This window comes from Pongo pygmaeus, chromosome 6, assembly GCF_028885625.2.
Source record: "Pongo pygmaeus isolate AG05252 chromosome 6, NHGRI_mPonPyg2-v2.0_pri, whole genome shotgun sequence".
NCBI classification, from domain to species: domain Eukaryota; kingdom Metazoa; phylum Chordata; class Mammalia; order Primates; family Hominidae; genus Pongo; species Pongo pygmaeus.
The window spans coordinates 116,232,619-116,255,136 of record NC_072379.2 but is presented as its reverse complement, the minus strand read 5'-3'; the positions used below and the strand labels follow the sequence as shown (position 1 = coordinate 116,255,136).

The following is a 22,518-nucleotide window of genomic DNA, read 5'->3' as shown; positions in this document are numbered from 1 at the left end:
TCTCGGCTCACTGCAACCTCCGCCTCCCAGGTCCAAGTGATTCTCCTGCCTCAGCCTCCCGAGTAGCTGGGAATACAGCATCTGCCACCATGCCCAGCTAATTTTTTGTATTTTTAGTAGAGACCGGGTTTTACCATGTTGGCCAGGCTGGTCTGGAACTCCTGACCTCAGGTGATCCACCCGCCTTGGTCTCCCAAAGTGCTGGGATTACAAGCATGAGTGTCTGGCCATTCCTCTACTTCTTAATCTAGATAATAAGTGAGTGATCCTCCTTCCAGTTCTACCAGTTATATCATCATTCTAATTTTATTCGCCATTAGGATGAAATCCATATTCACAAAGAAGAAAACAGTTAGGTGTTTAGAGCAAACAATTTTTTAAAAATTCTGACCTCCTCCCAGAAGGCTGTTACATTCTCCATCACTACTTCTGTAGTCGTTAAGTTATATTCCAATGTCTTATATTCTTGCTTTTGTAAGAAATCCTATTTATAAAAGAGAGCAAAAACATATTATAGAATCAGAATAGCATTAATGCATTATTACATCTACTTTATACTCTCATTGTGCTACATCTTATATATGAATTTTAATAATGAAATAGTAATTATTTCTTCATAAAATAATTTTATTACAGTGTTCTAAAGTTAATTTGCCAAGCACTAGGATTCATCACATTTGAAATATACTCTCTAAACATATGATACTTTATAAAGCTTTTTATACATTAGATTTAACATACAACTGATTCTTCCTTGTACTATTACATGCTAACCTTAGTGATGAATTTATAAAGCAACCCTGAATTACCCACTAATGTGCCTTAATCCAACATTGGACGGAGAAAAAAAATGAATGTCTTCATCTTAATAGCACTCTCCTTATTAAGGGCCTCATTAGCATCACTTCTGTGGGTTGAGGAAGCATGTGAAGGTATATAACTAGTTTTAAGGCATCAAACTGTGATTCTAAAAGAAGGGCTCTATTAGAGACTCCAAATCAGTTTCCCTAGGGAAGGTAGGAGCATAAGGAAGAATTAAGTCCGTGCATCCTGAAGTCTTGGCCATAAGAAATAATGAAAAAGCCTGGTCCTTGCCTCGCTTCTTCATTTTCTTCTCTGCTTCTCTCTACCTCTCTTTTGGTTTCTCTCATTTTCTCCCAGTTTGGTTTTCTAGATCTGTTTCTCTGTCTCTATGCTCCCATTCAGTCACTCTCCCCAGATCTGTTTCTTCTTCTTTCTTTCTCTCTCTCTCTCTATTTCTCTCTCAATGGGTTAACAGAAGACAAGATGATTCCCAGAGCTACTTAACTATGATTCCGAGCTAGATTCACCACTTTGTCTAAATCACAGATCTCAAACTCACTTAGTCTCAGGACCAAATAGGTGATATAATTAAGGAATGGGACTGAGAAGAGAGCATGATGAACTGGAGAGGGCAGGTGCTCTGTGAGCAGGGAGCTGTCACAGCTTGTGGAAAAGGAGGACGCAGTTGACTAGTTATTCCAGTTCTTCAAAAGAGGCTGCACACATGAGTGTGTGTGTTTATGTGTGTGTTTGAGAGACATCTCCCAATTTTTAATTGCTGGCAACCAATACAAATTTTTTAAATGAAAGGTTAAATGAAACAGGTCTAGGAGCCAAAATTAGTTCTGTGGGCCACCATTTGCAACCTCTGGCCTAGATTAAATAATGCCAGAACTACCTAAAAGTGGCTCACCCTTCTCTCTCATTTTTATTCCTGTCACAGTGACTTATTTTCTGGGTTAAATATTTAAATAAACAGCAAAAAAGCATAATAAGTATTTATTTGCTTCTTAATCATACACAAGTTTATCCAATTAGCTTTGTATAAATTGAGTCTTATCACCTGAAAACTTTAGAATTTCTCAAAGCTGCTAGCTACATCAGTATTATTGGATTTTAAGGTAATTTGGCATAAAATGCTACTCTCATCCATCATACTGTCCAGAGAAATGCTAGGAAAAGTTTAAGGTGAACATTCCTAGTATTAGCTGGCAACTTTTATAACTTCCTAGTGAAGGAAATTTCTTTTTCTATCTTTTTGCACATTTGCAAAGTTCATTAGAACTGATCTATTGACTGATTATTTAAATCATAGTATATAATGCAGCATTATGGTACATTACCTGTATTTTGTTTATTGCTCCAAGAGAGTCATACCATGTTTGTACAGCCCAGGGAAATTGCCGAGTGACCGCCATGCGCAGAACAATGCAGAATGAGATGGTGGTGAATATTTTCCGGAGGACGATTCCTTTGATTAGTGCATAGGGAAGCACAGATAAAAACACCACAAAGAACCCTGAGAAGAAGAAGGCTGAGCTATTGAAGTATCTCACATAGGCTGCCTTCCGAGTCAGTTTCAGTTCTGTTCTATAAAAAATAATAATAATAAAATTCAGGATGTTATTTTATTTTTCAAATATCAGGGATCTTGGAATGTAAGATCTGAGCATGGTCTCAAGAGTCTTTCTGCCTATATTTTTAACCTGGCTCCACATCGTATGACCTGTGCAACCTTGGGCATGTTATTTAATCTCTCTGGGCCTCAGTTACCTTATATGAAAGGATAACAATGAAAGTACCAGTGTTTTGCACATAATACTTGTAAATATTATTTTTAAATTATAATTAATAATTTGTTATTAACATTATTATGACATTATTTTTAAATCTTTACTTCATTATTAATTTGTAAGATTAGTTAGACTAATCATTTTTTGCTTGTTGGTTGGTTGGTGTTTTAAGTAATTAAGTATGGAAATGAGAACAATGTTTCAAGATTTATAAAGGAAAAAGACAATTCTGTGATTGTCTAATGGATTCTTAACACTTTGGAAATTCTAACTTGGCTTTGAGGAACATTGAAAATAACATATAAGCTACAGAGAAGTGGTTCTTAAGCCTTAGCATGTGTAAAAATCACCTGAGATCCTTTTTAAAAATACAGTCTCAAGCCTGCCTCTTAGAGATACTGATTGAATGAGTCTCAGTAGGTTTCCAGGATTTGCATTTGAAAAAAAAAAAAAAAAACCCAATGGTTCTTTTAATTCAAGTTGCAGGTGGGTTTTGAAAAATTATGAGAGTAGATACTACATCTTCTGTCTCATTTCAATATAATTATTTGCAATCACATTACACTATACGTTCAATCTTCTAGTCGAAATGCAAATGGAAATTATTTTTTTAATACATATGTGAGGCTTCAGTGCTCCAGCAGACAGAAAACAGGGAGTGCAGAGGACAACACTGCCTTCAACTCGGTCACAGTCTTCCAGAAGCCATATAAATTGGAGTCACTTGTGATCCTCCCCACCCAGCTCTTGCCCAAGAAAAGGTCAATCAGGATACAGAGAGAGGGCTCTGGTGAAAGGGGGCAACAGCTGTGCCATGGCATAGTGCATATAGGTACCTGGCATTTGGGCATTAGTTCTTCTTCCTTGTATTATTCAGAAAAGCTATTCTCATTCTCAAGTGCAGAACTAAGAGGGAATCTTTTTTCCATTTTTAGTCTGAAAAGTAAAATGTAATCTGAGCACATTGATGAAGAAAATGGAGTTTAATGTGCCCAACCCGGATTGCAATTCAGTCTATTTAGGTCTAATGTTTACCGATTTCAGTAACTTGACACTGAAGACAGATTATGATTTTGGCATCTCACCTGGCTTTGAATCCTGGTTCTGCCAGTTACAGCTACGCCATCTTAAGCAAGTCACTCTTCCCTCTAACTTTACAGAATCTACCTCTATAGAAGGAAAACATATCATCTCCTTTGTGGAGTTGTTGCCAAGATTAAATAGCACAGTAGAGGTCTATATTTGAATTTACAATGTGTATCCTTTCTCCTCAACAAGAAAAGGAATAACATGGACTAGGCTGGTATTTATAAAATGATAGAAAACACTTTTTATAAAAATGTTAAATTTGTTGAACTGTTGTTGAAATATATTAACTAGAGTTGAGAAAAATGGGAAGAATAGGTACTATAAGAAAAAAAAATGGATCCAAGAATATTTGTAAGAATCACCCAGAAAGTAGAGTCTCCATAATATAATTGCTAACATTTTATGAGTCACAAAAATATTGTATCAGTTTGTTATTTTTAAAATTGAAAGTGACTTTATTACTAAAGAGCAATTAAAGAGTGGATTTTCAGAGAGCTTTGCACAGCCTTTTGACCAGTACAAGAGTGGCCCAGGCTGAAGTAATCACTCCTTTGATGTGAATTCTGCCAATCTCTTCCAGAACATTATATTTGCTCTCTTGAGTAGGAGCAACTCTTGCTGTCCCATATTTACGTCAACACTTCTAGCCTTTTCGAGTGACAGTTTCATGCCAGATTATACAGGTTACAACCAAACATTCGCTATATATCAAACAGAAATTCCAAGTAAGGGGGATAGATTTCATCTTTTGAGGAAGAGGGAACAATAACAACAAAAACCAAAGTAAAATCGGCACCAAGAATGACCCAGCCATGAGTTTATCATGAGTTTGAGAAAACCAGACCCTCTGATATCCTTGTCATCACCCTTGCTATATATGTATTTGCAAGCAGAAGAGTAATGCAGAGACCAAGTGTGATAGAGCACTCACTTGTTAATGAGAAAAACAACATCTACCAATTGAACAATTCCCCCAAGAACTTGTTTTATGGAAAGAAAATGCAATTCCTTTCCTGGATTTATCTTGAAAGGCATAACAAAAACAGGTGACCAATAATGTTTGGGAAATAAATACTCTTTTACTCTTTCTATTTACATGGCAAAGGACTTCATATTTCAGCATTTCTTTTGTTGTTCCAATCACACACCTGCAGCTCAGTTACCATTGTATACTGGACTCAGCAGCCTGAATTCCTCATAACCCATATTGATACCATCCAAAAGGGTACTTCTCTTTTTAGTATATTTTTCCCTGTGAAGTTCCCATGTGCTGAAATTATTTGTTCCCTGAACAGTGTAGCAACTTTCACTGAGTCTCCTAGAACCTTTTTTGATTGGAGTTTGTAGAACATGGAGCTCAACTGAAGAAAAATGGTCTCATTGCTACAGAAATGCTGTAGTTTATATTTTGCCCAAATTTATCTCAGTAATCATATCTCAGTCTGTGCTGTACTTTCTTTGTTGGATATAATCTTTACTAATCAGTGAAAGGTTATATGAGGTGAAAGAACACTAGAGATAGGTGCCAAGTACTGATTCTATCTCAGGAGGTAGCTTTCATTACTTGAACTGACTTCACTTCAAGTGGAGGATTTATAGGAACCCAATCTGTGAATATCACCCTATGTCATTCCCAAGTTAAGGAAGAGCAAACATATTCTAACCAAATACAATTTTTTTCATGTTTAATATACCATAACACATAAATTAAGATATAATAATAGAGAATCATTTATTTGGTTCAGGATTGTATACTCTACCAGTTCCATGTGAGTTACCAATCAGCCTTCAGTATCTTGATAATTGTTTTAACGAAATAAATGTATTGAGCAGCAGTGAACATATGTAGGAAATTCTTTAATAACGTATCAGTATAATATACTTGCAGCACAAAATAACACCCCGGACCAACTACATAAAACTACAGCCCATGAAAGTGAATTTATGCAACTAATGCATGAATATTGACAGAACTTAAATGCAATCATTTGATTGTCAGAAACATAAAATATGAGGTAGAAGTCTACCATGATAAACATATTTTTAAAAAATTAAGGACAGAATTACTAACAATATTGAAATTATTGGAACAACTTACTGTCTTAGGTTTTCAATCATTTTTTCCATTGCTTCTTCCCAGCAGTATGCCTTAACAGACTGGATATTTTCAATCATTTCTGAGGTAATCACAAGTCTTTCATTGATCTTCCCAGCTCTCTGATCTCTGTAAATCAATCAATCAATCAATCAATCTAATAATAAAAACAAGTCAAATTATCTATTAAGAACTGCTCAAGGTTTTAAGTCATATTTCTTTTATTCAACAGATGGGCATTTATTTTATTATCAAATAGATGGTAACAAAAATAATAACTACTGTTTGGTAAATGCCTCCTATGTGCCAGACGCTGTACAGACTCATTCCATATGCTATCTCTATCCCTTATGACAGCCTATGAGTGGTGGGTATCTCTATTTTAGAGATGAAAAAAGCAAAGACTCAGTGAGGTGAAGTGTCTTGACTAAGGTCAGGTAACTAGTAAGCATGCAATCTGGGATTCAAACAAAGTGCTATTTGACTCCAAAACTTAGATACTTTCTGTCATACTCTAGCTGACAAACTCAAGCCCTTTATCGTAAGCAGTGACTTGTGTAAGTCATTCATTCACTCGTATTAGTTATTCTGTAACACAAAGTAACTAAGGCTCTGGTGTGATGAACCATAAACCAGAGTAGTAAAAGTTAATAAACTCTACACAAAAATTAGGTATTCCCTTTAATTCACATAAATGTTTTATCCTTTTTTACCTGTTTTATAATCTACAAAAATGAACTGAATCAATATTTTTATAAAGAAATTCTAGAGACTGACAAGCAAAAAATGTACCATTGATACAGGAAGTAATATTTACACCATCTTAAAAAGTCTTTTTTACGCCGGGCGCAGTAGCTCATGCCTGTAATATCAGTACTTTGGGAGGCCGAGGTGGGCGGATCACCTGAGGTCAGGCATTCGAGACCAGTCTGGGCAACCTGGTGAAACCCTGTCTCTACTAAAATACAAAAATTAGCTGGGTGTGGTGGCATGCGCCTCTAATCCCAGCTACTCTGGAGGCTGAGGCAGGAGAATTGCTTGAGCCTGGGAGGCAGAAGTTGCAGTGCAGTGAGCCGAGATCGTGCCACTGCACTCCAGCCTGGGTGACAGATCTAGACTCCGTCTCAAAAAAAAAAAAAAAATTTAATGACACTGAAGATCACAGTTCTATGCATAGAGCAGTCCTGGTTTTACTAAAGTGGGCTTTTTGAAAACATAATTTTTAAAACTTTCAAGCTATGAAAATAGGTTGCTACCTGTACTTCATCATCATTCTCCCTAGCCCAGCCTGAAAAAGGGCAAGGACTATCAGGAAACCAAGTCCACAGAAGGCAGAGGCCTGTAACAACTCCCAGATTAGCCCCATGAGGAGTGCCACTTGCAAAGGAGCAATCCACACGAAATGTGCCAGTGCAAGTCCCTGGAAAATAAAAGCACAGCAAAAACAGGTGTCATTGTATCTTCCACCCCTAGAAACTAACAATCACATATGAAAGAAAGCAAGTAAAACGAGCTTATATGATCAAACACTTCATGGTTCTGAGCACACTAAAATCTAGGTAATCATTACATGGAGCACATAGCAATGTGCTTAAACATTCTACACATAGAATAGGTTTTCCCAAAGAACAAATTTCAAGTCAGTGCATTTTTAAGCATATTTTTATTCAGTGGAATTGAGATTGGACATCTTAAGTATCATGTCCAGGTTTTAAGTAACTTACTTCTTTTTGCATAAAGCAAGAACCACAGCATAGAACATGAGAGAACAAAGAACTCTCTCCAGGGACTCAATCCACACAACCACAACTCTGTCATTTGACAGAGACATTTAGAATAAATATTTGCTCAATTCAACAGTAATTAATTTTGTACCAGCTGTGGGTTCAATGCTGTTTTAAGTAATGGATATGCAAAGATAAATAAAACACATTATCTGTCCCAAGGACCTTGAATTTATTTTTCACATAAGACAACACAGAACAAGAATTGCTCAGAGTATCATATCTGGCCAAAGTATATAACAGATTTAAAGTTTTAAAAAGAAGCAAGGGCTGATAAGAATTAAGTTTTGAAAAATCTTATTAACAACAGGCTAAGGTGCCTTTGAGTTGGGTGGTTCTACCAGACCCCAGAATGGTGCTCTGCTATACAATTGACCTTTCTTAGTTTCCAGAATAGGGAAGCTAGAGCTGAGCAAGACTTAACCACTAATTACTATTATCTGACCCAGGAAAACTCCACCTTTCCAGTTGTATAATTTATAACAATAGTGCCTAAAAGATTAAATCAATAGGTACATACTTCATCAAATTTGTTCAGGTTGTTGGAAAGGAGACTAACAAGTTGTCCAATACTTATTTTATCTAGAACACGGCTTGACAGCTTTAAAGTCTAAAAGAAAAATGGGAAGTTAGATAATTTCAACAAACAAAATACAAATATATTATAAGTAACATTATAATATGACTGAGTAATTCAGTTATTATGCATTCATTATTAAGTAAAGGTAATGAAAATTATATTCTATTCATCTAGCTTACTATCTTCTCAGGTTCATAAATGTTTCTTTCAACAGTCAATATTATACTGGCATGCTTCTAGTTGTTTTATTTCCCAGCATCTAGAGAGAAATAATTATTTTTTCTCCTCACAATGAGAATGATATTATACTTAAATACCCATTTATATCGTGTGGGAGTTTTTTGTTTTGTTTTAAAAGATAGAGCCAAAGGCAGTGAAAATTGAAATTAAGCCTTGGCCTTGAATTTTTCATGTAGTCCTATACTAACTCTTTTGAATAAAATTACTTTTAAAGTCAATAAAACATACGATGAATAACTGAATAATTAATACTTTTGTGAAAAAGTTTATTAATACAAAATCCTTAAATTTTACAAAGAAAAATGCAATGCTATATGAAACATAGTTAAGCAGGTAAATTATTTTTATCTACTTATTTATTTACCAATTAAATTTACTTAATTAAAATTATAAAGTTGACAAATTAATTATGATTATGGAAGATCAGAGTCATACTTTGCCTATAAAACTGAAGAATTGATTTGCTATTAGATCACTTTGACTGGGAATTATCTAATATTAGTTTCAAGTGAATCCCTCACATATTTGTTGAGCATTTAGTAAATGCAAATCACTCTACTTGATGCCTCAGGGATTATTAAGATTTATTAAAACACAATCCCTTCTTCAAGGCGACCTAGTATATAAATAACTAAATATAATATGATAGATGAGTTAAGGAAGTAGAAAGTAATAGGGTAGTTAAAAGAAAGTTAAAACTCCTGGTTAGAAAAATCTGGAAGGATTTTCTTGAGGAGTTAGAATTTGAGATGGTGTAGAATAATAAATAGTGTATAGATAAGCAGAGAAAAGAAGGAATCAAGGCAGTTAATTCCAAAATATTATCAGAGCAATATGAAGTGCGGGAAATCCACTGAGCTAAATTGCACATAACTTAGTAACAGGCTTAGTCTTGAGTGACTTTGAGTTCTGCACAAGGCTTAACATAGAGCTGTGAGCACAGTAAGGACTCAATGAATATTTTTATTAATTTAATTATCTCTGCATTCTTGAAAAGTATAGGCAAAGCTCAAGTTTGTTTGTATTTAAATTCATTATTTAAAGTAAAATGTTGCAGAATTTAGAACAAAGCAGAGAAGAGCTCTATTACAAACTTTGGAACATTGTAGGAAAGGTCCCACATGTCCTGGCCATGAAGACGAAACAGGTCAGATATGGGAAAGCATGAGACCTGGGAAAAGTAAACACAAGATTCACTTTAGGGAGCAAACCAAAGCCACACGGAGATGGGATTGCCTTCTTTGGTGATGATGCCATCGTAGGCCAGTAAGTGTGGCTAGAGAGATGAAGCAAACTGGGCAAGAACACAGATATGCAACATTGAGAAAGGAAGACAAATACAATGCCACCTAACTTTTTATCAATGCATCTGGGTCTGAAAGCACCTATATCCTGTATTTGTGCTGAATGTTACATATGGACTTGTTTACAAACTAACGTGCCCCTTATTTGATCTCTACACCCCATTTAGCCCATGCCTGTCTCTTCCCGCATTACAGTCTGCCCACTAAATATCAGTACTCTATTGTCCCTAGTGGTTGGACAACCCTCCAGTTCAGCGATCATGATTTACCCATTTTAGAAATTTTGAAGCAGTGTTCACACCATGTTCTGTACTTTTTAAATCTTCGTTTCCTTATCCATAAGATAGGGATAATAGTACCTACCATTAATAGTTGTGCAGAAGATCAAATGAGATAGTGTACCCAATCGCTTAAAAGCTTGTCATGCACATCCTGAGCTATTATCATTATGATAACAAGCACTTTCTATAAACATTTATTAAACTGAATTCAACTTTCTCTGATATGCCAACTGTGTAGATTCCACATTCCAAATGATATCTAACAATGTCTTCACTTATGTAAAATGTTCAGATTGAAATAAAACATTTGTTGACTTATCACATGTTTTCCTGGTACTTGTGAACTGATGAGATTGTAGCTGAGGTGATAACTGTGGACTCCGTGTTTTTTTTGTTTTTTTTTTACTTCTGCCTTCATAAAAGGCTTTTTTGAACAATAAAGTATGGTTATCAAGGTTTTACAACACAATTGACCTTGTAGGTATATCTTAGAAGTGTTATGGGTTATTTGCTAGAGGCAGATTTCAGATCTATGCCCTTAAAAGCCAAGTATTTAACATATAACGTTTTTACATTGATAAAAGAAAAGAGAGAAGAAGGGTAAAGCAATATCCAAATGAGTCCATCAAAAACAGCTTTTTATAATGACTTTGCAGATCCAAGTTAGTCACACATGGTAGTGAATCAGGATGATGCAAGCACATGCCTTTGAAACAACCTTAAATTGTGTTTGTAAGGTAGCTAAATGTTAATTAGAATTCACCTAAATGATGCCTTGGCAACTTGGTCTCTTGTCTGGACAATACACGCAGAAAAGCAGAGTAGGTTCTTATGGTTTCAATGCACGTGCTGTTCCAAAAACTTTAAATTTGTAGGGCTCATAGGATGATAAAAATCCAACTCAAAATAAGGCAGTGGATACTACTACTTATGACAACCAGTTAAGGTGAAAACTTTTGTTGTTTGGGTTATCATTAACAATCATATATTATACTCTTCTTGCTGAACATAAAGATACGTGGCATTTTACTATAAGATGATATTTTGTCAATTACTTTTATGTAGGCTGTGTGAGTCATCTTAACAGGAAACCATGGATTGCAAAAAAATGATAACATGATTAGGAGAAAAAAAAAACTACAACAGAGGCAGTTTACAGAAGATACTCAATAATTATCAGTTGAAGTCAATTAAATTATCAAGGATAATTAAGAGCATTAATTATTCCTGCCATTTATTTAATAGGCATATTAAATTAATTTCAGCATTTATCCCTTGCTCGTACCAGCTCACTACCTAATTTATGACATTAAAACATGTACGATACAGAATATATGTGCCATGGGGCCTGTGCAAGGAAGTATTACCTTCTTATAAATCAAACTAAACATAGCTATTCTCATCTGCATTCCAATGTGATGAAGGCCAAAAATGGCTGGGTGTAGGAGCAGTGTCCTCACGATAAAGAGAAGGCATAAGCCTATGCCTAGATAAATCGCGATAGAGCGTTCCTCCTTGTTATCCGGGTCATAGGAAGCTATGATTCTTCCCAGTAAGAGAGGCTGTACTGCTTTGGTGACTTCCTGCAAAAGGGGAAAAACAGAGAAATTAAATTTCATTTCTTTCTCATAAAATACCCTGATAATTTCAACACAAGACTTTTCATCTTTAGAGGAGACTTAAAATGAGTTTATATAGAGGGTCATACCATATGTGAAACTCTTAGCACTATTTTCAATATCTTGGTACTTTGAAATAAGATTTGGGATTTGTTATAGTAAAAGTCAGTGGGAGACAAGTTTACATATGAGGTATTTTAAGTCAAACAGTGAATAGTGGCCATAAAATAAAAAGTATAGTTTCTGAAATGGTTTGTTAATTAGTAACATCTACATAGCACTTAACAGTTTCTAAAGCATTTCCCTTTTTTATTTTTCATAACAACTTTCAGTGTCAGAATAGACTTTTTTGTTGTTTACTATAGAGACTTTCTTTGCTACAGAGTAGGCATTATTATTTTCATATGGCAGATGAAGAAACTGAGGCCAAACAGACCAAGTGACTTGATGTAATTTCAAACTAGAACTTTCAAAAGTGTTTTGTGACTTGATGTAATTTCAAACTAGAACTTTCAAAAGTGTTTTGTGCAATGGCATTATTTTCAGAATGAACTTAGCTTCTCAAGGCAACTACATAAAGCAGAGCTGGCAACGGGAGGGAGGAGCACACCAGCACTAGTGGTATTTAAAATCAGCCACTTCCAATGCTAGTCCCTTCTCAGTCAGCAATAGGAATGGACTTTGGGGAAGTTTTGCCAGCAGCCTCAACCTCAGGCCAGATTCCAATGACTCCTGGACTCCTCAAAGGCCCGTGAGTCAATGAGAGAGAGTGGAAGTTATGTTTTCCCAAATATACTTCATCAGGGTCCTCAATCGACTACTAAACCAAATTGTCCATCGAATTTATTACCACTTCTCCTGAATATAGAGGAATAGATCTGAATCCAGGGATTTTGAACTCAGGAGGTCTAATTCTTACCCATCTTGTTAAATTGACTTCAAAAGGGAAGGACACATAATTCGTCATTTTGTTTTATAATGATTTAGTAAAATTGGGATCAGAGGGTAACCCTGAAAGGAAATGATGCTATGATAATTGGTTCCATTTAAAATATATATTTCCAAGAAAGACTGCCCCCTACCCCTGATATTGCCAAGCATTATTCTGCCTCATCCCTTAATTTGAGTGGTTTTTGTCCATTTTCTACAATGTATTTTCTAAACCTCAAGTATCCAATACCTCCAGCCCCATCATTCTCAATAGATGACCATGCTTTCTACATCAATGTCATCCCCACAAGAAACCCTAACGCATATAGAGCTGTCACTGATTGAGTAGCTTTGTGTAGCTGCTCATTCTGTGCTTTATATACAATGTTTTATTTTGAATTAACTATGTCAACCAAGGCTCTGAATGCAAGAAAACATTCAAACTTTTAAAAAGTTTCCAAACTAATCACAAACCTGGAATATTATAGTTCTCTCATCTCACATAGCCACATTTTAAATGTGAGTTTGAATGATAGCAGACAGGCAGGTGCTAAAAAGAAAATTGCCAACCTCCTACCCAAATACTACATGTTAACTGTTTGCTACATCTACTGAAATATTTTTGAAAAGTAAGTACACAAATGACTGCATAGTGTATATTATTTTACATATGTTTTGTACTTCTATTACATATATGTTCATCTTTAGAATATATATCAAAGAAGAATGGTTTTTGAGGTTTTTAAATTTTATATAAATCACATCCTACTGTGCTTTTTACAACTTTTTAAAAACTTAACACTGTGTTTTTCACATTTATCCCTATCGATACTTGTATAACCAACTCAGTTATTCTAAGCACTGCCTAACATGCCACCCTGTGAATAAATCGGGATATTTGTCCATTGCCATACATTGGAGCAGTTGTGTTGTTTTTCACTCCTAAGCTACTGCAGTCAGTGAAAGTGCTGCCCTGGATGTTTTTTACAAAGTTCCATATGTATTTGCCAACCTTTCTCTAGATTCGAGTATTTTTTTTTCAAAATAACTTTTTTAAATTAGGAAAATGTACAATTAAGGTAAGTCTTGGATTTAAAATTATAAATATATCTGCATTACAAACATAATTGCTCATAGTATGCTTACAGTGACAACATTTAATCCTTAAAATTATTTTAGATCATATTTTATCCCAGAATTGTTCTATATTATGTTGTTTTTCATAGACAAATGTCAATACCATCAATTTACTTTGATTTGGTTTTTTTTTTTTTTTTTCATGAGTAGTGGGTTTGTACTTGGCCAAAATGCTCTCTTGAGTTGCAGTCAAGGCCACTGGATTTACATGTGCTATCTATGTTAGAAGTATCACATGTGGTCACGAAGCAGAGAGCAAAGGGCATTATTTACCATGCATACCAGATAAAGCATCATTTCTTGTTCACTGTAAGACAATAACGGGAAAGGTATGACCTGTGAACACTGCTTATAAAGTCAATTGTTTATATCATGATTAGCATAAACACATTTCTCCCCTTTCAGAACTCATTTCTCTACTAATATGTATCTATACAGACATACGATAAATACAGAGAGACTGGATAGACTATCTCAAAGAATATAGAACTACTGATAAACAATACTTTGCAAAGCAAGTATGTAAATATTTTCAAAAGTAACTTGTGTCTGTAGGATGCTAAAAAGAAGCTTCTGAGAAAAAAAGAGAAATATTTTAACAACCAAGCTAAATTTTAGCACAGAATTTTTCAAGTTAGAAGTGTAAAGACTTGTAAGATTTTTTTCTTTTGAGTAATGTGAACTAAAATCTCTTCCACTGGATTTCTCCATTATATTTTCCAGATCACAACAGACTTTTCCCTACCACAATAGACTTATTTGTTGAATTTTTATTCAGTTCTAATTTACAACATAACACAATTAAAATGTGTATTAATCTGAGTGGAATGCCTTTTTTTAAAAATTCAGAGACAGGGGCCGGGCGCGGTGGCTCACGCCTGTAATCCCAGCACTTTGGGAGGCCGAGGCAGGCGGATCACGAGGTCAGGAGATCGAGACCATCCTGGCTAACATGGTGAAACCCCGTCTCTACTAAAAATACAAAAAAATTAGCCGGGCGTGGAGGCGAGCGCCTGTAGTCCTAGCTACTCTGGAGGCTGAGGCAGGAGAATGGCATGAACCCCGGAGGCGGAGCTTGCAGTGAGTGGAAATTCAGAGACAGTCTTGCTTTGTTGCTCGGGCTGGAGTGCAAGGGCTATTCATAGGTGCCATCACAACACACTACAGCCTCAAATCCATAGATCAACAGATCCTCCTGCTTTAGCCTCTCAAGTAGCTGGGATTGGAGGCTCATGCCACCATACCTGGTTTGTAATACCTATTTCACATATCATTACTGAGTTTGTTGTCATCTTTCCTCAACCAAAGAGGACATAGTCATCCTTTGAACAACAGTAGCTATTTCACAAAGAACTGGTAGCATTACTCTGGAAGGGCATATGTTTACAAACTAAAATGCAGTTTATTTTCGGTATGAAAAATTCTAATAATAAGATCATCTGCAAACAGCAAACCAACATAAACCTCACCACCACATGGAGCTGTTACCATTCAAGGACAAAATTAGCACTCCGAAACCCCACCCCTTCTATAGTTTTCCCTAATCTGTTTTAAGCATCATGTTCTTTAATATTTACAATGGAACCATTTACAGATATCACCTGATTTTTTTTTATTTGGAAAAAACACTGGTAACTGATCCCTAGCTTAATCTATGAAGTGCAATCCTTCACAAAAATTATCCCCAGAGCGACTGGGAGAAACGTAGTCCCTGTATTCTTGGTACAAGAAAGCTGACTGTACTCCGTTATTCAGAGTATTTTCAGAGACACAAGAAATGTCCTGATTTGCTACCACATGAAATAGTACAAGCAAACTTAGGCTTGCATGTAAGAAGGAGGAATGTATAATTATTTGGATATTTAATAAAATAGTTCATTACTCTGTATCAGACACAAATCAAGATGGAATTCACTTAATGGCTCACTTCAATAATAGAAAAAGCCTGATACCAATGTGTAAGCCAGCGTGATGGTGAAATAAACACTGAATTCAAAATCGTGAATTCCAAATTCTTATCCAGCACATTACCTACATTGGCTGTGGTACTTTAGTCACTTCCATGCTCTGGACAGTTTTCCTCACTGATAAACTAAGAGGTGGGGAAAGCTAATTGTGATGTCCCCTCCAGTGCTAACATCTCTGATTACATGATCTGAGTCTGCAGAGTCCCACGGCAGAGGCCAAGAATTCCTTGGGTAATTGTCCTAGCCCTCATCCTGCCATGACTATGGCTGTTTTCTACTCAGAAGGATGAAAGTCTGAACAGTATGAGTTCAGAAGATCATCTGGGTAGAGGGGCTCAGATTAGAAAACAGCTCAAGTGATTGCATTCCTGGTGGGAATAATTTTGTGACTCAATTTAGATCAGCCTCCCAGGGAAAATTTGGAAGCCTAAAAATATCGCCTATATCTTCTAGGAGTTATATCTCATTTCTCACATGTTCTTCAAGACCAGAGCTTCAAAGTTATTGTAGATGAGTCTAAATTCTTTAACCATTTATGGTTAAAAAATTGTAATGCATACCTAAGATAGGATCAAATGTTTAGTCTAGAGACAGGAAAGTCTGCTTTTTCTAGATATTCAAACCATGAAGGAAAGTTCAGGTGAAAAAATAGAAACCTGAACTCATGCTTGCAATTATATTAAATGAATTAATCCCGGATAACTTTACTTTAAAAATTACAGTTCTGATCCCAAAGCAGAGTTGTTTCTAAGTAGAATGGTCACTTGAAATGAAATGACCGTTTCATTGATGAAATGAAATGAAATGAAAACTTCTAAGGCTACACCATTTTCTATTGTATGAGGTCACTTAATAAAATCACCATTATCATTTTAACTTGTTTTAAATATACAGTACTTTATATGTCGTTATCCCAAGAATACTAGGACAGTTTAATTTTGAGAAATTAGTTAACAGAATACAGAAGAACCTATGATTATCTCAGTAACAACTGAAAAGGAATCTGATAAAATTTCAATATGTTTCCAATAAATGTTCTTAATAAATTTGAATATAAAGATATATTATTAACCTGAAAGAGGATTTCTTCCTCAAAATAACAATCAATGCCATAATTAATAAAAGTCTAGATGCATTACATTTAGAGTCAGGAAAAAACAGAATACTAGCTATTACTACCATTTAACATTTTTCTAGAACTTCTAGCTAATACAACTCAATAAGAAAAATGATTGAGGTACAAATATTGGAAAGAAGAAGCAAGAAGTATCATTATCAGCATAGAATATGATTGCGTAACAAATGTAAATGAATCAAGAGTTTAATAGATCGAGGTTTAAAAAATAACTATGCTAAGAAAATAGATTTCTATATACCAAAAATGACATCTAATTAAATGAGTATCCCATTCATAGTAACAATATAACAAAAGATACACTGTAATAGCAATAAGATATATATCTTAAAATATACATCTCACAAAACATTATTGGGACATATTTTAAAAGTCTCAAATAAATGGAGAGTCTTAAAACTTTCTAAAATGAAGAACTTAATGTTACAAAGATTACATTCCCCTCCAAGTTATTTTATAAGATTAGTGCAATCTTCATCAACATTTAAAGATTTTTTGGAAGTGAATTTTTAGCACCATAAGAGTAGGGACTGTCAGTCTCAGTTTTTGCAACAATCCTAATACCATGCACAATACCAAGCACAGAATATCCATTCAACAAATATTTGTTGAATCAATGAATAAAATGATTATAAACTTCATTTGGAAGAAAATTCATCAAAAACATTTGAGGAATAAGAATAATGTGTCAGAGGGTTTACATTACTGGATATTAAATCATAAAGCCATAATAATATGTGACATGACAAAGAAATAGACTGATTTATCTCAAAAGTCCAGGAACATGTCCAAGCACATGTAATACTTTATTATAAAATACAGCATTTTAATTCAGTGGAGAAAGAGATCATGCAATAACTGATGGACAAACTAGATACTCATCTTTTTGAAATTAGATTTCTACCTCATACATGCATCACAATGAATTCTAAATAGAGTAGATATTTAAATGTAAAAGATGAAGTAATAAAAACATAGATGCATGCTTACATAATATTTGGGTGGCATAGGCCTTTATAAAAGAATAATGTCAAAGCAGAAAACAAAGAAAAAGATATAGATTTGCCAGCAAATTTTTCAAAAATTAAAGCTTTTAATTGTTAAAAAAAAAAAAAAAAACTCACTAGAAACAAAATTACAAGGCAATTGACAGGCTGGGGAAAATATTCTCTCATGTATCAAGAAAGAGACGAATACACCAAAATAAAAACACACAAAGAACATAAAAGGCAATTCACACACACAAAAAGAAATACAAATGCATAATTCATATACAAAAATAGATTAAACTCACTAGGAACCAAAAGTAATGCAAATGAAAATAATAATATGCTCTTTTTCACTTGGCATTTTTAAAACTTTTTTTAAATATCTATTGTTAGGACTGAATTTTCATAGTTTAGTATCAGGAAAGTAAATTAGTAGTGCACCTTTTCTGGAAAGCAATTTATTTGTATTTGTACATTTAGGTAGAGAGTCAAGAACACCTTCTAAGAGTCAGCTTTTAAAGGGGTGTGTACTGAAGAACCTTTTATAGTAGTAAAAAAATTGAGGCAATTTACATACTCAATGATGAAAAACTGATTAAATAAATCATGGTACAGCCATATGATTCACGAAAGTAACTAGGTAGAAAAACATCTAATGACATGGAAAGGCATTCACAACACATTAAAGGGAGAAGCAGATTAATAGCACATTATGTAATGATGACCTCTCCCCTTTATTAATTATAAATTCCCATGGGAAAAAGCTGGAAGGATTAACATCAAATTTACCAGTAATTATCTGATTATTCTGATTATTAATCAGAAAACAAATAAAAATTTGGATAAAAATTTCATATAACTTACAATAATAAATAAAAAGAAAACATGCATACAAAAAATGGAAGAAAGCAAATACACCTACACTCAGAACCTATCATAGGATACAGCGAATGCTGGCTTATATACTAAAGCAAAAGTTTAAGATTTTGCTTTTGGCAGGGTAAAAGTGAGTGTCAATTTTTTGTCGATTTTGATACAGCAGAGTCTGACAATAGTTTTTGGCTTCATACAAATTGCTAAGGAAATGAATTTTTCCATATTCATCATAGAAAATAAAAACATATTCATGCTTAATCCACTGATGAATTAAGAGGTTTATTTTTAAATATTTCCTTCATTTTGCAACAATTGTTTATAGTTTTTGCAAAAATACACATATACCACACCTAGAACAGAATCTCAAAAAAAAAATCTACCTTTCTTTTAGATTCAATGACTAATTCAAAATGTTTTGGTTTTGGTATTTTCCTTTTAGTGCTTACTGATTTTATTAATTATTACTGGTAACATCTTCACTAGAAATCTAAGCTATATTCTTCATATTTTATAAGAAAAAGCCCCTGGATTTGCTGAAATAGCAGCAATAATAGGTTTGGTTCAGATAACACAATAATGAAAGATGTGTTAAAATATTAATTTTAATTTCTAAAGTAATACTAGAATCTAGCTGTCATTTTAAAGCATTAGTAAAATATATTCTTGTGCCTTACAAAAATCAAACTGGTGCTACAAGATTTGCTTATAGCATATATACAGAAATAACTAAATTTAAATAACGAGTATTTGTGCACTTAGGTAGAGAGTCTATTTAAAAATATAGGGACTGGACTGGGTGCAGTGTCTCACGTCTGAAATCCCAGCACTTCGGGAGGCCAAAGCAGTAAGATCACTTGAGCCCAGGAGTTTGAGACCAGCCTGGGCAACATGATGAGACCCTGTCTCTAAAAATAAAAGGCAGAAAACATATATATATATATATATATTTTATATATATGTTTTCTATATGTATATATGTTTATATATATATGTTTGCTATTTTCTAACCTATTATTGCTGCTATATATTTAAGTCTACGAAAGACATATGTATACACATATGTATATATTATAATATAATATATAATATAGCCTATTATATATTATATTATAATCATATGTATAAATTATTATGTTATTTATAGTATTATATATTTATTTAAAATAAATATTACTATATTATATAACATGTTATATACAATTATAATTATAATATATGTTATATTATATATTATAATAATAGGTTAGAGACATATATGTGACATATATATAGGTTTTATATATATATTCCTTTCATATATTTAAATTGGTGAAAAGGTAATTATGGTCTTTGCCATTACTTTCAATGGTGAAAACCACAATTACTTTTGCACTAACTATATATAGAGTTCCATATGCATAGAGAGAGAGCACTTGCTATGTACCAGAATCTATTCTATGTGCTTAATGCATTTAATTCTCACAACAACTCTATAAAACATGTTCTATCCAGCAAAAGAAACTATCATCAGAGTGAACAGGCAACTTACAGAATGGGAGAAAATGTTTGCAATCTATCCACCTGACAAAGGGCTAATATCCAAAATCTACAAGGAACTTAAACAAATTTACAGGAAAAAAACAAACAACCCCATCAAAAAGTGGGCAAAGGATATGAACAGACACTTCTCAAAAGAAGACATTTATGCAGCCAACAAACATATGAAAAGAAGCTCATCATCACTAGTCATTAGAGAAATGCAAATCAAAACCACAATGAGATACCATCTCACACCAGTTAGAATGGCAATCATTCAAAAGTCAGGAAACAACAGGTGCTGGAGAGGATGTGGAGAAATAGGAATGCTTTTACACTGTTGGTGGGAGCATAAATTAATTCAACCATTGTGGAAGACAGTGTGGCGATTCCTCAAGGATCTAGAACCAGAAATACCATTTGACCCAGCAATCCCATTACTGGGTATATACCCAAAGGATTATAACTTATTTGACTAGAAAGACATATGCACATGTATGTTCATTGCCGCAGCATTCACAATAGCAAAGACTTGGAACCAACTCAAATGTCCGCCAATGATAGACTGGATAAAGAAAATGTGGCATATATACACCATGGAATACTATACAGCCATAAAAAAGGATGAGTTCATGTCCTTGCAGGAACATGGATGAAGCTGGAAGCCATCATTCTCAGCAAACCAACACAAGAACAGAAAACCAAACACCATATGTTCTCACTCATAAGTGGGAGTTGAACAATGAGAACACATGGACACGGGGAGGGGAACATCACACACAGGGGCCTGTGAGCGGGTGGGGAGCACGGGGAGGGATAGCATTAGGAGAAATACCTAATGTAGATGACGGGTTGATGGGTGCAGCAAACTGCTATTGCAATCGCCATCTAGATTGCAAACATTTTCTCCCATTCTGTAAGTTGCCTGTTCACTCTGATGATAGTTTCTTTTGCTGGATAGAACATGTTTTATAGAGTTGTTGATACCTATGTAACAAACCTACACATTCTGCACATGTATCCCAGAACTTAAAGTATAATAATAAAAATAAAAGAAAAAAGAAAGAGAAAAAAAAAGTGCTATCATTATCTCCACTTTACAATAATGAAATTGAGATGAAGAGAATTTAAGTAACCTATCCAAAATCACATGGCTAGTAGCTGGCAAAACTGTGATTTGATAACTTAAAGAGTGTAATTGGATTGTTGGTAACTCAAAAGATAAGTGTTTGAGGGGATGGATACCCCATTCTCCATGATGTGCTTATTTCACATTGCATGCCTATATGAAAACATCACATGTACCCCATAAATATATACACCTACTATGTACCCACAAAAATTAAAAATAAAAATAAACAAAAACTAATATTTGAACTAGACAGTTGGACTCCAAAGTCCCCTCCCCACTGCCACCCTTATTGATAACCCTAAATCAAAAACAAACTGTTATAACACAACCTGGTTACTTCTCAGTTGCTCATCAGTTCACACATTGTTATCAGTTCAACATGACCTAGCAAATTAAGTTATAAGCTAGTATCACTGTAATTTAAGATAAATACCATTTCTCTAGGCCCCATCTTATATACACATAATTTAAAAGATGGAAGTGACAGTAAAGATGGTATACCGTACTATAGCTATACTATACAGTTTCCCTCAATTGTACAGTTAAGGCAACTGAGGTCCAGACAAGTTTCTTTATTTGCTTAAGATCATAAAATAAGTTTATGTTATCAGTGCATAAAGCAGATCCCAGCAAAGTCGACAAAAAAAAAATGCTGAACCTTTGGAAACAATGCATACTTAGTGCATCATATATATTTTACTTTGTTTCACCATATCATATTCATTAGTCATTAAAGGATACTAGTTAGCTAAAAGAATGCAAGATGCACCATATTCCTACAAAGGAATGAAAGAACTAATATCTCATCGTCTCATATCCAGTCTAAGTTGCAAAACCATTATCACAAGCAATTTCTAATTTGAAAATAGACTTGATTCCAAAATTTCACAAATAAGAACAAGAAATGAATTTTGTTTACACCAACAACAGGAAGCAGAGAGGCAAATCATGAATGAACTCCCATTCACAATCACTACAAAGAGAACAAAATACCTAGGAACACAGCTAACAAATGATATGAAGGAACTCTTTAAGGAGAACTACAAACCACTGCTCAAGGAAATAAGAGAGGACACAAACAAATGGAAAAACATGCCATCCTCATGGACAGAAAGAATCAATATCGTGAACATGGCTATACTGCCCAAAGTAATTTATAATTTCTATGCTATTCCCATCAAACTACCATTGACATTCTTCACAGAATAAAAAAAATTAAATTTCATATGGAATCAAAGAAGACTCCAT

At 34.3% G+C, this 22,518-nt stretch overlaps 1 protein-coding gene across 1 annotated transcript in view; it reads right to left on the bottom strand.

The window, feature by feature from the left end:
- The window catches only part of CFTR (CF transmembrane conductance regulator), a 193,483-nt gene that overhangs the window by 133,685 nt on the left and 37,280 nt on the right, over positions 1-22,518 (bottom strand). Inside the window, exons 4-9 of the mRNA XM_054495543.1 lie at positions 11,338-11,553; positions 8,086-8,175; positions 7,038-7,201; positions 5,785-5,910; positions 2,148-2,394; positions 392-484 (exon numbers count right to left, since the gene is read on the bottom strand). Coding sequence (XP_054351518.1) covers positions 392-484; positions 2,148-2,394; positions 5,785-5,910; positions 7,038-7,201; positions 8,086-8,175; positions 11,338-11,553 — 936 coding nt within the window. The remainder of the gene's footprint in view (positions 1-391; positions 485-2,147; positions 2,395-5,784; positions 5,911-7,037; positions 7,202-8,085; positions 8,176-11,337; positions 11,554-22,518) is intronic.